The sequence below is a fragment of the Pongo abelii genome, chromosome 1 (genome assembly GCF_028885655.2).
Source record: "Pongo abelii isolate AG06213 chromosome 1, NHGRI_mPonAbe1-v2.0_pri, whole genome shotgun sequence".
Classification (NCBI taxonomy): domain Eukaryota; kingdom Metazoa; phylum Chordata; class Mammalia; order Primates; family Hominidae; genus Pongo; species Pongo abelii.
In genome coordinates, this window is record NC_071985.2 from 216,292,942 (window position 1) to 216,307,071 (window position 14,130).

At 52.1% G+C, this 14,130-nt stretch overlaps 1 protein-coding gene across 1 annotated transcript in view; it reads right to left on the reverse strand.

Annotated features, from left to right (window-relative positions):
- Positions 1–500: 500 nt before the first annotated feature.
- The window catches only part of PADI3 (peptidyl arginine deiminase 3), a 39,417-nt gene continuing 25,787 nt past the window's right edge, over positions 501–14,130 (reverse strand). The window contains exons 10-16 of the mRNA XM_002811405.3: positions 13,935–14,042; positions 12,588–12,739; positions 10,700–10,844; positions 10,487–10,589; positions 6,927–7,006; positions 3,920–4,045; positions 501–1,887 (exon numbers count right to left, since the gene is read on the reverse strand). Coding sequence (XP_002811451.3) covers positions 1,654–1,887; positions 3,920–4,045; positions 6,927–7,006; positions 10,487–10,589; positions 10,700–10,844; positions 12,588–12,739; positions 13,935–14,042 — 948 coding nt within the window. The 3' untranslated portion in view covers positions 501–1,653. The remainder of the gene's footprint in view (positions 1,888–3,919; positions 4,046–6,926; positions 7,007–10,486; positions 10,590–10,699; positions 10,845–12,587; positions 12,740–13,934; positions 14,043–14,130) is intronic.

A 14,130-nucleotide genomic window follows, 5' to 3' on the forward strand; every position in this document is an offset into this window, starting at 1 on the left:
TCTAGCCACCTAGCCCGGGGTGAGCTTGAGTGTGTTTCTGTGTTTTGCACCTTGAGGGAGAATAAGGGGGCTGGGAGGGTGGAGGGCAGAGGGACAGTGCCCAAGTACTCTGAAGTAAGGCTTCCTGCAGCCTCTTGCAGGCGGAAGGAGGATGCTGCTAAGGACACGCAAAAGGCCTCCACATGCTCCCCATTGCCCCTCCTTCCACAGTGCAACCTCCGGCCACGGCCCGGTCCCTAGCCCTGCCATGTTCACTTGTCCTGGTAGCCTGGCATTTTACCCCCAGGCTTGCTTTTATGTGTCTATATCATCACAAGTGTCCATGGCAGCCCTAACCCATCCTCTGGCCAAGACAAGGCAATCTCAGTCTTGTCAAGATTTGGAATGTCAGCCCCAAATTCTTGGGGGTCAAGAAAGCAAATGCTTCAGCTGCAAGAAAGTCCTCTCTCTTTGCTGTCTCATTCTAAGTTCAAAGAAGGGTCAACATGAGAGCCAAGCCATTTGTGTTTCTGTTGATTTATTAGCCAGTGATGGAAACACAGCTGGACCCATACAGAACACACGTGTAGCTGGCACACATCTCGAGAACCGCCCCCCACCCCCATCCCCTGAATTCAGTGGTTCATTCCCAGAGTTTTCCCGCTGTGAGCTGCCTTGGTGGATCCAGCCCCTTAGCCCCCTCTCCTGCAGCAGAGCAGGATGTGGAAACGCTGACCAAAGGCCAACAGAGAGCCTGAGACCAACCCAGAGGAGAGGCAGGGGTCTCTCCTCCTGCAGAGAGAAGTCCCAGGGCCAATGAAGCATCCTTCTCCAGACACCTAATATTAACCCTCACAAGGTGGATCACCATAGTCAACCATGTGTATTATGGGAGCTACTTTTCACCCTTGTACCCAGTCTCCCCAATACCCAACAATCCCCCAGATACTTTCATCTCCAAGAAATTCCAGGAGGATTCTGGACAAAGCTGGATTTCTGCATGTCAGATGATGGGGAGTTTATAAGGCTAAAGGACAACTCTCGTTGCTTCCACACGCATCTAGAAGCTCCTACTATGTGACAGCTCACGCTGGGTGAGGGTCAACATCTGGGCAGGAGCTTGGCAGGGTGAAAGATGGTTCCGCCCTGATCTAAGTGGATCCACGGCTCCCTTTTTATGGGGGAGGCTTTAGGAAGAATCTCTCCTGCCTGTCCTGTGTGGAGTGGTCTGGTTTTAGGGTTGTTCCTCTGCAGAGAGGAAGCAATTGGACCAAAGCAGAATCATGGGTCCTTCCTCTGTTAGGATGCACAGGACAAGATGGCTGATGAGATACGTGGATGTTTCTAGACCCCAATGTGGATTTGTCCCCAAATGGATGATTTCAGAGTGAGAAGGGGACATCTCCATGGGTTGTGTTGAGACACAGGAGAGGCTATAAGAAATGAGGTCCTTCTTTTTGGGGGGCCAAGAAGATTCAAGTCTGAGAACCACATGGGTTGCAGGTGAGGCATGGACACTTCCAGGGAAAAGGCTTCTGAGAGGGACGGTCACCCTCAGTGTTCCATCTGGAGCCTTGGGGTCTCTTGGTGCTTATCGTTCAGGGGCCTGTCTCTGTCTCCACCACGTGGGCCAATGCCCGCCCCAGGGGGACAGGATGGTGGGTGGGAGCTGTCTCAGGGCACCATGTTCCACCACTTGAAAGAGAAGGGCTTTCTGCGCACATTGGTGCCACAGTGCACCTCCCCATGCAGCATGTGGTATGGAGTGAAGTCATCAATGAAGGTGCAGTGGAGGCCCAGCGGCTCCAGCAGGGACCGCACCTTCTCCTCCAGGCAGCAGCGGCCGTTGATGATGGGCCCAAAGGGCTTGGGGATGCCCAGGTGCTTCCCCAGCACCAGCATGTTCACCTGCAGTCCAAAGGGGAGGCAGCACTTCATCACTGGGCTCCCACCCCACACCTCTACTCTACCTGCAGGACCTAGGTTTGTGTTTTAGGCAGCCTTGTCAATCAATAGCTACTCACCCTTTCCTGTGCAATGAGAGGGTAACTGGCTAAAGGGGCTGGGAAGAACCTGTTAGCCAGGTGCCTTTGGGAGCATCTACAGAACTCACTCTGGCAACGTTCTCTGGAAACTGCCCTAATGTGAATTTGGAATTGTGGTTTGTGGCAGCTGCCATGTTTGTGCTACAGAAGCCCAACCTTCTAGGCCATAACTGATTGGGCCAGAGAGGACAGCTGGTCCAAGATGGACCAATCAGAGTCCCTCTCCCAGGAATTTGAAACTGACAATGGGAGCGTCTAGTTGGTCTCTGCCCGTGTCAGTGTCTCTGTGCATGGCCATACTCATCTTTGTCCCCAGGAAGAGAGAAGCAAAGGAAGCCAAGCTGGAAGAAGAGGGAGAGGAAGTAGGAGGTGGAGAGGGTGAGAGAAAGAGAGAGAATGAATGATGTAGACCCAGAAACAGAGAGGGTTCCAGTCTCTGCTGCAGCTGTCCTGCCCTCAGGTTTCTGATGTCCTTATATTAAGACTCCCTCTGGCTGAAGCTGGCTTGAGTAGGACTCTGTCTCTTGTGGACACAAGAACCTGAATCATTGCACAAACTTCTTGGGGCACACATATAATTACAACATAGCCTCGAACAGGAAGGAAGGGGAGTGAAAAGAGGCTTTGCAAGCGGAGGGCAAAATGTTGCCTGAAAAGAGGAAGGAAAAAGGGGGGCATGAAGCAATGGTGGTGTGGACAGGTTCCCCACAAGGCTCTGACAATGGGCAAATTGAGTTCTTTTAGGAGATGAGGTGGGGAGGAGTGGAGAGGGGAGCTGGGTGACCTATAGCAGTGCTACTCAAACTGTGTTCCTCTAAAAGGCAGCATCAGCACCACCTGGGCACTTGTTAGCGGGGCAGCAGTGCCTTGGGCCCTGCCTTAGACCTGCTGAATCAGGACCACCGGGGTGGGGGCCCCACCTGTCCAGATGTTTCAAATGCAAGCTCAAGATTTAGAAGCAGGCCGGGCACGGTGGCTCCCGCCTGTAATCCTAGCACTTTGGGAGGCCGAGGTGGGTGGATCACTGGATGTCAGGAGTTCAAGACCAGCCTGGCCAACATGGCGAAACTCCGTCTCTATTAAAAATACAGAAATTAGTCGGGCATGGTGGTGCATGCCTGTAATCCCAGCTACTCAGGAGGCTGAGGCAGGAGAATCGCTTGAACCCTGGAGGCGGAGGTTGCAGTGAGCGAGATTGCGCCACTGCACTCCAGCCTGGGCAACAGAGTGAGACTCCGTCTCAAAAAAAAAAAAAAAGATTTAGAAGCATCAGAGGCAAAGCCCTCAAGGCTCAGTCAAAAGCCACTTCTTCCATGAAGACTTCCTGGATCTCCAGTTCTACCTCTTAGGCTGGAAGTGCTTTGTCTCACCTCCAAACTGCCAAATCGCCTTATCCTACAAAATAGATCACTGGGACATGTCCTCAGAGAGGGGAAGAGTTTCCCTCTCAACAGATTAGACTGAAAGTCCCTTGAGAGCAGGGGGCATTCTTAATCATCTCTGCATCTGCCACAGGACACCCTAAATACATGTGGGATGGATGAAGGGCCACAAGCTGGGAGGAAGAGAGCATAATGAACATCCTGGTTCCTAGCTGATGTCATTTGCTTTGCACACGTGACCTCATGCAATCATTCATTCACTCCACAAATGTCAAGTGGACCCCTTCCCTGATGTCCCTTGGGCCAGAGCTTGGCCAGCAAGCATTCCACAGAGACCATGGTGGTCAGCCAGCTAGAAGCCCTTCTGAGGTGCACCATAGGACCCCTGATTCTCCCTGCCACCCCCACTGGCCACCACAGTCCTAAATATGACTGTGACCAAACATTTTTCCTCTCTCGAGCTTAGAGGTTTGCAACCTGATTTGACAAAGGAGTCATGGGTGGTGGCCTCACCAAGTCAGGGAAGAAGGCCATTGCTTTTCTCCTCTCGGTCTTGAAGAGCTGTGGGATGTCAATGATGTCACACTCTGCCAGGCCCAGCTCCCGCTTCAGTACCTCACGGTTCCAGTCGATGCAGCTCTTGGGGCAGGGGAGGGACAGAGTTGGGGACACCTTGCCAGTGTGTTTTGGGGGCACCCAAGGCATCATGTCTGGTTGAGGAGAGGCAGGATACCCAAGTGCCCATAGGCCAATTGTCCACACAGACCTTATCTTCATGCCCCTTTGTCAAAATATACCTATCCCGTGTCCACCCCCTCACAGTCCTACCCCATAAGTAAGGTTAAAAATGAGTGTTTTAGAGTGCTCCGTCCTTGACCCTCTTCTTCAAATCCCTCATGCCTTAGAGGATCTCATTCTGTCTCATGGTTTTTGTTGTTGTTGTTGTTGTGTTTATTTTGAGATGGAGTCTTGCTCTGTCTCCCAGGCTGGAGTGCAGTGGTGTGATCTTGGCTCACTGCAACCTCTGCCTCCAGGGTTCAAGCGATTCTCCTGCCTCAGACTCCCAAGTAGCTGGGATTACAGGTGCCCACCATAACACACCCAGCTAATTTTTGTATTTTTAGTAGAGACGGGGTTTCACCACATTGGCCAGGTTGGTCTCCAACTCCTGACCTCAGGTGATCTGCCCACCTCAGCCTCCTAAAGTGCTAGGATTACAGGCATGTGCCACAGCTCCCGGCCTGTCTCATGGTTTAAAACCTCTCTACACAGTGACAGTTCCCAAATGTGCATCTCCCAACCTCTTTGTTTGTTTTTTAAGACAGCTTCTCACTCTGTCACCCAGGCTGGAGTGCAGTGGTGCAATCTTGGCTCACTGCAACCTTTGCCTCCTTGGCTCAAGTGATTCTCCTGCCTCAGCCTCCTGAGTAGCTGGGATTACAGGCACCCAGCACCACGCCCGGCTAATCCCAACCTCTTTGTGAAGCCCATCTCTTTCCTAAACTCAGACATGTGAGCGTAGCTGCCTACTTAGCATCTTCACCTGAGTGTCTAACAGGCTCATCAAACACGACGCGTCCAAAGAGAAACGCTTAATTTCTACCCCACTACCCTGCTCTTCCCCCAGGGTTCTTCAGCTTAGTACATGTCACCGCTGTTCACCCAGCTGTTAGGGCCACAAGGCTTGCTGTTATTCTTGATGTCTCCTGTCCCCTCCTCCATATCCAATCCATCAGCAAGTCCTGTGGGCACTACCTTTGCCATCTGTTCCCAATCTGCCCCCTTCCCACCTGGTCTGAAGGCCACCCACTCCAGCCTGGTGGACTGCGATGGCTTCCTATGGGGTCTCTGCCCTTGCCCCATGTGGCAGCCATGATAACTCCTCTTGGACACCTCCAACTTGGGAGTGTAACTGACCAAGGGTGCTTGCTGCCCGGCTCTGAAGCCCTTCCTGGGTTTGAGGTCACACCTCTCACCGGCTGCTCCTAGCCAATGGCTGAGGGTGACGGTGCACTCAGGCAGACCCATTTCTGAGAGACGAGGGACTCCTCTAGTGGCCGACTGTGGCTAGTAGGATCCCCCATGGCTTTGCTGAAGGTTCCCCAGGCTGTATACAGTACAGGGTGCGCGCACCCCACCTTCCTTCTCTCTTTCACTCAGGTTCTCGCAGTCTTCTCTGGCTCCCGCTCTATTTCCTCACACAGGCATTTTCACTAATAAAACCCTGACATGTTTAACCCCATCTTGACATTCTTGGAGGATTTTGACTCATGCGGTCCCTGTGTGGGAAATTCTGTTTGCCCTTCGGGAACACTGTACACCCATCTCTGCTCTGTGCACAGGGAGGCTGATCCCTAGGAATCAAAGACTCCAGTGCCCTCTGGCTCCTGATTGGGCTCAGCCAATGGGGGCAAAGAAGGAGGAGAATACAGCTGAGGTGTTTGTCCCTGCAGCTCCCTCCCGCCAGGTCACTGTGGGTTGACTGTCATATCTCCTGTCTCGCAGCCTCTTATCCTGGTGGCCTCTCCAGGTTCCAGGAACAGTTCCCTTCCCTCATTCCTTCAGGTGTAGGGATGGTAACACTTCCCGCTCATCCTAGCCTGGGATACTGCACAGTCCCTTGCTAGTTTCCTTGAGCCTGCCTGTACCTTTGTAAATATCCCCTTTATCAACCTCTTCTGCAGTTATCCAGCTCCAGGTGCCATGTGTTTCCTGCTGGAATCTACTGTCACCCCTTACCTCCACAGAATAGTAATATGTTTTCAACACAGCAACAGAGAGATTTTTTTTTTTCTGAGATGGAGTCTTGCTCTGTCGCCCAGGCTGGAGTGCAGTGGTGCAATCTTGGCTCACTGCAGCCTCTGCCTCCCAGGTTCAAGCAATTCTCCTGCCTTAACCTCCCGAGTAGCTAGGATCACAGGCGCATGCCACCACACCCGACTAATTTTTGTAGTTTTAGTAAAGAAGGGGTTTCGCCATGTTGGTCAGGCTGGTCTCGAACTGGCTGGTCTTGAACTCCTGACCTTGTGATTCACCTGCCTCGGCCTCCCGAAGTGCTGAGATTACAGGCATGAGCCACCGTGCCTGGCCAAGAGATCTTTTAAAGCATAAGTCGGACTGGCCTCTCCTCTGCTCAAATCCCCTAGTGGCCTCGAATCTCACTCAGAGTCATAGCCAAAGTTCTAGCGATGCCCTACGAGGACTCACGTGATGTGACCTGGCCTCTTCTTGCTCCTCATCAGCCTCCTGGCTTGTCCTAAAATTCCAGGCCTGTTCATTCCATCTCAGGGCCATTTCCTGTGCTGTCCGCTCTGCCTGAAAGGCCTGTCTTCCTCCCATGCACATGCCTTGCTCCCCTCACTTCTCCTGGGTCAAAGCAGGGTGTTGGGGCCCCTCTGTCTGGGCCTGTTCTAACCTGAGCTTTCATGAACGGTGAGCCTCAGATGTCTGTATCCCATCCTTGCCTCCAGCCCCGCCTACTCCCAAATCACAGCCCACAGGTACACCACAGCCCTTGTACCTGCACAAACTTATTGTAGTTGATGAGGTCTTTATTGGAGAGCACCTGGTTGATGGAGATGGTCTGGACCTGCTCATCATCTGTGAAGGAGAGAGATGAAAGGGAAGGACAGGGACAGCACCAACATGAGGACCACCTGCTTAGGGAAGCAGACAGGCAGGAGCCAAGTTCACAGCTACTGGTCTTGCCGAGTCAGCAGCCTCTGACTTTCCCGGGCCTTGGGTGGGTACCACCTGTCTGAGCTTGCCTTGGCCACTGTGCACATCTTGGGGTATAAGGAGTGGGAGGGTCTGGTTGCCATAGTGGAATGAACTTAGACCTTTATTTGAGTTCACTGGAAGTGGTAATGCCTTTCACTGGAAATTTACAACTGCCTGAGGGCACTGGATGAGGAATCCTCTTGCTTTGGCTTAGCGGGGAGCTGGGTCAGTTGCTGCCCACCTACCCACCATCAGTCAGGTTTTATAGGTTCACTGAGCAGCGAACCAGCCAGTCCTGGGATTCGGACACCATCCAGCCCCAATCCTGCCCTTCAGGAGGTGACTGCATGAAATGGGGACCTCCCAGGGGTCCAGATTTTCTCAGCCTGATGGTGTGCCCACGCAGATGAGACTGGACAGGGAAGGGGAGGCTAGAGTCAATGGCACACAATCCTCATGGCTGCCACTTAGTAAGCACTTACCATGAGCAGGCCCCAAGGGGAGTGCCCAGGTTCAGCATCTCATTTAACCCTCACGGTGACCCCCACAAGGTATGCATTATGATCCCCACTTTACAGATGAGAAAACTGAGGCTTAGAGAGGTCAGAAGACTTGCCCAAGGTCACACAGGTAGGATATGTGGGGGCTTGTGATTCAAACCCAAGCCCAGGACTCACACAGGGCCTCAAGCCTTGACCAAGGGAAAGGAGAGGGCTCCCCTGACCCATCTGCAGGTCCAACACCCGCTTCACCCCAGTTTAAGGCAGGCAGCTGGGGTCCAGTCCCAGCTCCACTGCAATCTTGCTGAGGCCTCTGGGCCAGTGATGTCCCCTCTCTGAGCCTCACATTCTTGGGAATAAAGGTGGGTGAGAGTCATCCCACAGGCTCTTGTGAGATCAAATGAGATAACACATGTGATGCACACAGCGTGAGGCCTGGCGCACTGAGGTGCCTAATAAGTGCTCTGGCCTCTGTGTCTGTGTAATTAATCGCCACAGTCACTGCCTGAGTGTCAGCCCTCGAGGGTGGGGTGGCTGCTTGTGACCTGCCATCTGTGAATTCTCCCACACTCCCTCCCAGCTGGGCAGGTTGGAATAACTCTGCTCAACCCATTCCTGGGTCTTGCTCACCATAAACATGGTTCTCTCAGGAAAGATGAAGGTGGCATTTCTCCCTGCCTGGTACCTAATTTGGATTTAAGGATTTCTAAGACTTACTCTAGGTTCACCGGAGTCTAGTCAGGGTCCCTTTGGGAGCAACAGGGTCAAGAAAGACTATTTCTCTTCCATTTTATTGCTAGGGCTCCAGGGTTGTGTTGGAAGAAGTTAACGCTAGCAAACAGAGAGCAAGGGGACTTTGGAAGTTATGAAACTTGGGGGCGTCTAAGTTCTACAGGAGCTTTTTTTCTCTCTGAGCTGTGTTTGGTCCAGGATGCTATCTGCCTTCCCTGAGGCCATGGGACCAAGAAAATCTATGATCCTGTGTGCCAAAGGGTCTTTGCTCTGTGACCTCTGGGGTCACCGAGAAAGGGAGGATCCTCTGGGATTCATGCAGTCTCGGTGGGGCTGGAAAGGGAGTGAATTTGAGAACCCTTCCAGCAAGCTTGCCAGATGACTCCAGTCCAGCCAGCTCTCTCTCTCAAAATTCCTCCAGTACAAAAGAAACCCACAAAAAACAAAAAACAAAACAAAACAAAAAAAAGTGGGCCCTGGCCAGACACAGTGGTTCACACCTGTAATCCCGCACTTCGGGAGGCCAATACAGACAGATCACTTGAGCTCAGGAGTTCAAGACCAGCCTGGGCAACATGGTGAGACTCCATCTCTACAAAAAATACAAAAAATTAGCCAGGCGTGGTGGTGCATGCCTGTGGTCCCAGCTACTTGCAAGGCTGCGGTGGGAGACTCGCTTAAGTCTGGGAGGTTGAGGCTGCAGTGAGCTGAGATCATGTCACTGCACTCCAGCCTGGCTGATAGACCCTGTCTCAAAAAAAGAAAAAAAGAAAATGCTAGCTCCTTGTTTAAAGAGCAGAGAAAAGAGTACCATTAAAGGTGCTACAGTATAAAGTTGTTTCTTTCTCCCCGAGTCTCTCTCCTGACTTGTCAGGATGGTTTTTATTTGCTATTTCACATTGCACTTTGCCGGGGACTTGCATGGGGCTGGACAGACCCTTGCTGGTGTCAGGGCCCAGCCTGTGGGCCTCACAGCGGAGGCCTAGCTCCCAGGGTGCTGTGCCTGGGCATGCCTCTGCTATGAGACCCACATGCTGTGCCCTGGAATGGGGCTGGCAGGTCCATTCTGGCATCTCTCCTTCCCACAGGCCTGCCACCCCAAGCCAAGGCAAATGGGCGACCTCCAGAGTATTGTGGCCTCTGGGTATGTGCTGGGTACCTGAGCAAGGCTGAGTGAGACACTTACCCCTCCCAAGTTGCCCACCAAATGCCCTTGCAGGGCAGAGACGACTGATGCCATGAAGATGCTGAGTGGCACATGTGCCCAACCCCAACCCTCCCCATGCCCAGGCTCCTGCTGGGGGCAGAGTGCTGCAGCATCTCAGGACAGTCACAGAGATGGGGAGGCCTTGCACTGGGGCTCCAGGGAGCACAGGAATAGGCAGCAGAGAATCTGTGCCAGGGAGGCAGGGAGGCTGGGAGACAGGACTGTGCCTGAGCAGAGGCTCCAAGCCCCATAGATGCTCCATTGATCCATCAGACCTCACAAAACAGAATTAAGATTTCAGGGCAGCCAGGTGCGGTGGCTCACGCCTGTAATCCTTGCACTTTGAGAGGCCGAGGCGGGCTGATAACCTGAGGTCAGGAGTTTGAGACCAGCCTGACCAACATGGAGAAACCCCCCATCTCTACTAAAAACACAAAATTAGCCAGGCATGGTGGCGCATGCCTGTAATCCCAGCTACTCAGGAGGCTGAGGCAGGAGAATCGCTTGAACTCAGGAGGCGGAGATTGCGGTGAGCACAGATCACGCCATTGCACTCCAGCCTGGGCAACAAGAGTGAAACTCCATCTCAAAAAGAAAACAAAAAAAGGGAGATTTCAGGATAGTGACTGCAGAACATTAAAGCTCCACGGCGTGACTGCACTGGTCACCTCCCTGGGAAGCCACTATGTCCCCGCTCAGTCCATGTCCACCTTCTATCACCCTGCTCCCCGCCTCAGCTCGGCTCCAGCCATGGGCAGTGGTATCTGGTGAAGCAAGGTGTGCAGGGGCAGGAGTGAGAAGCCCTCAATTTGGGGACACACCCCTGCTTTAAAACTTGCCCTCCCCCCTCAAGCCATAATGTGTCTTAATTTGGGTGAGAGGCAGGCAAGCCGCAAGGAGGGACACGGCACTGTTACCCACCAACAACCTCCTGGAACAGGAGGGCCCTCCCGTGGCCACACTTCTGCTTTTCCTGGAAGAGCTTGAAGCAGGCCCCAGGGCTGGCCAGGAGCATCCGGAAGCCCTGTGTGCAGAGAACAGATTCAGCTGAGCCTCCTGCCTTGGAGTGGCGCCCTGGAGCTCAGTTCTTGCCCCAGATGCCAGGGAAAGACATGTCACGCACGAAGTTCTTACCTTCTCATCAGGGGCAGGGACGAAGCTCAGAAACTCATCCACGTGGCCCACGGTCAACCAGTCCACAAAGAGCTCCACGGGGGGCTGCACCTTCTGGGCATGGAGGAAGTCCCGCACCACCTGGGTGACCCTGCGGCCACTTGACCTGGGACCCACGAGGTTAAAAAAAAAGTTGCTTAACTAAAAAGACCCCATGCAGAAATAAAATGACAAGAGTTTAGCATTCCTGCAATATCTGATTTTTAAAAAACAAAAAACATGCATTACTTTTATAAACAAGAAAGGTAATAAATATGTATATTTCATTTTGTATACTTATTTATTTACTTATTTATTTTTGAGATGGAATCTCACTCTGTCACTCAGGCTGGAGTGCAGTGGTGTGATCTTGTCTCATTGCAACTTCTGCCTCCCAGGTTCAAGGGATTCTCCTGCCTCAGCCTCCCAAGCAACTGGAATTATAGGTGTGCACCACCAGGCCAGGCTAATTTTTCTGTATTTTTACTAGAGATGGGGTTTCACCATGTTGGCCAGGCTGGTCTCGAACTCCTGACCTCAAGTGATCTGCCCGCCTCAGCCTCCCAAAGTGCTGGGATTACAGGGATGAGCCACCGTACCCAGCCAGATATGTATATTTTAGAATTCCACTCAGGGTGAGTTCTGCATGAGGCAGATTCAAGACAGGTCAGTCACACCAGGGCAATGACCTACCAGGTCCCACCATCCAGGAAAATCTTCAGAACCACCTTCACACCAGGTTCTTATTCTCCAAGAGACAGATTTCACCCCCATGTTCAATTTTTAGGAAAATGTATCTAAGGGCATGGTCCAGCTTCCTCTTTCAATGGGATTATGTATTTGAGGGCAGTAGTCCCTTCCAAAGCTTGACTCTGGATTCATTCATTATTTGATCCCAAATCTGTTCTAACAGCTTTGTTGCATTTGGTTAGCTCAATGTCTTGGTCTAGTCCACAGCAAGTAACCAATATGATAGGATTCCTTTTCCATCAGCACCCCTGTGTCACTACTGAACAACACATCATTTGTTAGTCTCTCTGTATGTTATTGTCATTTCACTTAGCATGTCTTGTACCTCACTTCTCTTGCTCTCAGGAAAAGATCTCATATTAGTCATTTACATGGTAGTATGAACAAGCTTTGACCTAAATGCATTTTCTCCCAGGACTGTTGGGAATGGAAACTTTTTCTCTGTTACTTTTTTTTTTTTTTTTTGAGACGGAGTCTCGCTCTGTCGCCCAGGCTGGAGTGCAGTGGCATGATCTCAGCTCACTGCAAGCTCCACCTCCTGTGTTCACGCCATTCTCCTGCCTCAGCCTCCTGAGTAGCTGGGACTACAGGCGCCCGCCACCACGCTTGGCTAATTTTTTTTTTTTTTTTTTTTTTTAAGTAGAGACGGAGTTTCACCGTGTTAGCCAGGATGGTCTCGATCTCCTGACCTCGTGATCCACCTGCCTTGGCCTCCCAAAGTGCTGGGATTACAGGCATGAACCACCATGCCCGGTCTTCTTCTGTTACTATTAATTGACTGTTACTAGTATCATGTATTTATTTTCAGAATTAGAAAACCCGAGTCTAGTTATAACTTTGCTTTCTATGTGACTCACCCTCTCTGGGCCCACTTGTAAAATGAAAGTGTTGGACTGAATGATTTCTTAGGTCTCTGCTGTCTCTGGTTTCAGAGTCCCCGAGGTAAGTGTGGACTGCGTCTGGTGAACACCCACCAACCCCACCATATCCGGGAGTATAATTTCATCACTCCTTGCTTCTGGCTGTCTTCAAGGAGTGGAATGGCCCCTGCTCCACCATCATCACCACCCCCAACCCTCAGCCTCTACCCCAGGAACTCCATTCCCTGTCTCTCTCTCACCCAGGCAGGTTGCCCCCAATGAGGATCCTCCCCAGGGGGTACTCTTTCCCATTGGCCACCACTGGGGGGCTGACCTCCAGGTTCCCAAAGGAGTCCAGGCCACTCACAGACCTGTCGTGTGGTTCCCGAGTCACGTAACCAAAATCTGGACCCTGGAGAGGGAAACCAAGTCAGGCGGGGGTGGAGGGTACCAGGAAGAGCCTGAACCAACTTCCTGGGCTCTGAGCTCCTTCAAGACAGGGTGGGAAAGGCCATCCATTCTTCAGATGGAAATACAGAGTCATTGGCGGTGGGTAGGGGATCTGACCCAGCCAATATTTCATGCACGCATAGCAGGCAAAGTTGGGAAGTGCTCGGACTCTCTGGCCCTGCTGCCTTATCACGGCAAGACAGCAGGGGGCGCGCTGGTTGCTCCTGCACGCCCCATCGGACATGGAGCCTGAGGCTATGGCCACCCCACCACCCCCCCCTTACCTACACAGCCTCCCTGCCAAGTTCAGCCCAAGGGCAAGTAGCAGCTCAAGTGGCCAGTTGTGGGAACCAAGAGGCTGCTGATGGCCCTCTGGGCCTCTGTCTTTGAATTCTAGAGAAGGGGAGACCTCCCCAGGGCTATCTCTCAGAAGCAACTTCAACAACATCAAGGGTCAGGAGAGAGCTCCTAGCATCTGTGTGATCAGTGAGGGGGCTGGAGGGGTCTCCTGTTCTTTACGGCACCAAGCAAGTCACTCTTGTTTTCTCAAGAGGTCCTGGTTAGCAACCATCACCTTCCCTGTTATCCTTTTTATTAAAATAATGATACCAGCTAACAGTGGTGTGCCACACACACTCCCTCCATGCAGGTACTGTGATGATGAGATGCTTCACAAACACCTGTGAGGCCAGGGCCAAAATGCCATTTTTACTGATGAGGAAACTGAGGCTCAGAGAGCGGTAGTAACTCACGCAACATCACACAGCATGTAAGTAATGGAGCAGGGTTGTTCTGACTCTAAAGCTTGTGTTCTGAACAGGTGCACCATTCTGCCTCCCCTATTTAGGGCTGCCAGATTTAGTAAATAAAACTACAGGATGCCCAATTAACTTTGAATTTTAGATAAACAGCAACTTTTTTTAGTATTAAGTATATCCCATGCAATATTTGGGACATACTTACACCAAAAAGTTAACCTGTTGCTTGTCTGAAATTCACATTTGACTGGGCATCTCCTGCATTTTATCTGGCAACCATACCCTCATCCCTAAAGAGCACGGTTCTCACTGCTGCCCTCTGTACCTCGCACCCCGGTGTGGCCCTTGGGGTAAGGCCTCTCAGCTCTCAGGGGTGGTCTGCGGCTGGGGACCACTCACCAGGATTCTTTTGTAAGGGAAATCCTGCAGCTCCCCATTCCTTGGGGAGTCAAAGACCACCGGGAGGGTCTTGTGTGGTGCCTGAACGTAGCCCAGCTCCATCTCATCCTGCAAGTAAGGAGAGGTGAGAGATGCACAGCTGTGACAGTCAACAGCTGCCCCTGCTGGCTCTGCTCTGAGCCCTGTGGGGCAGACT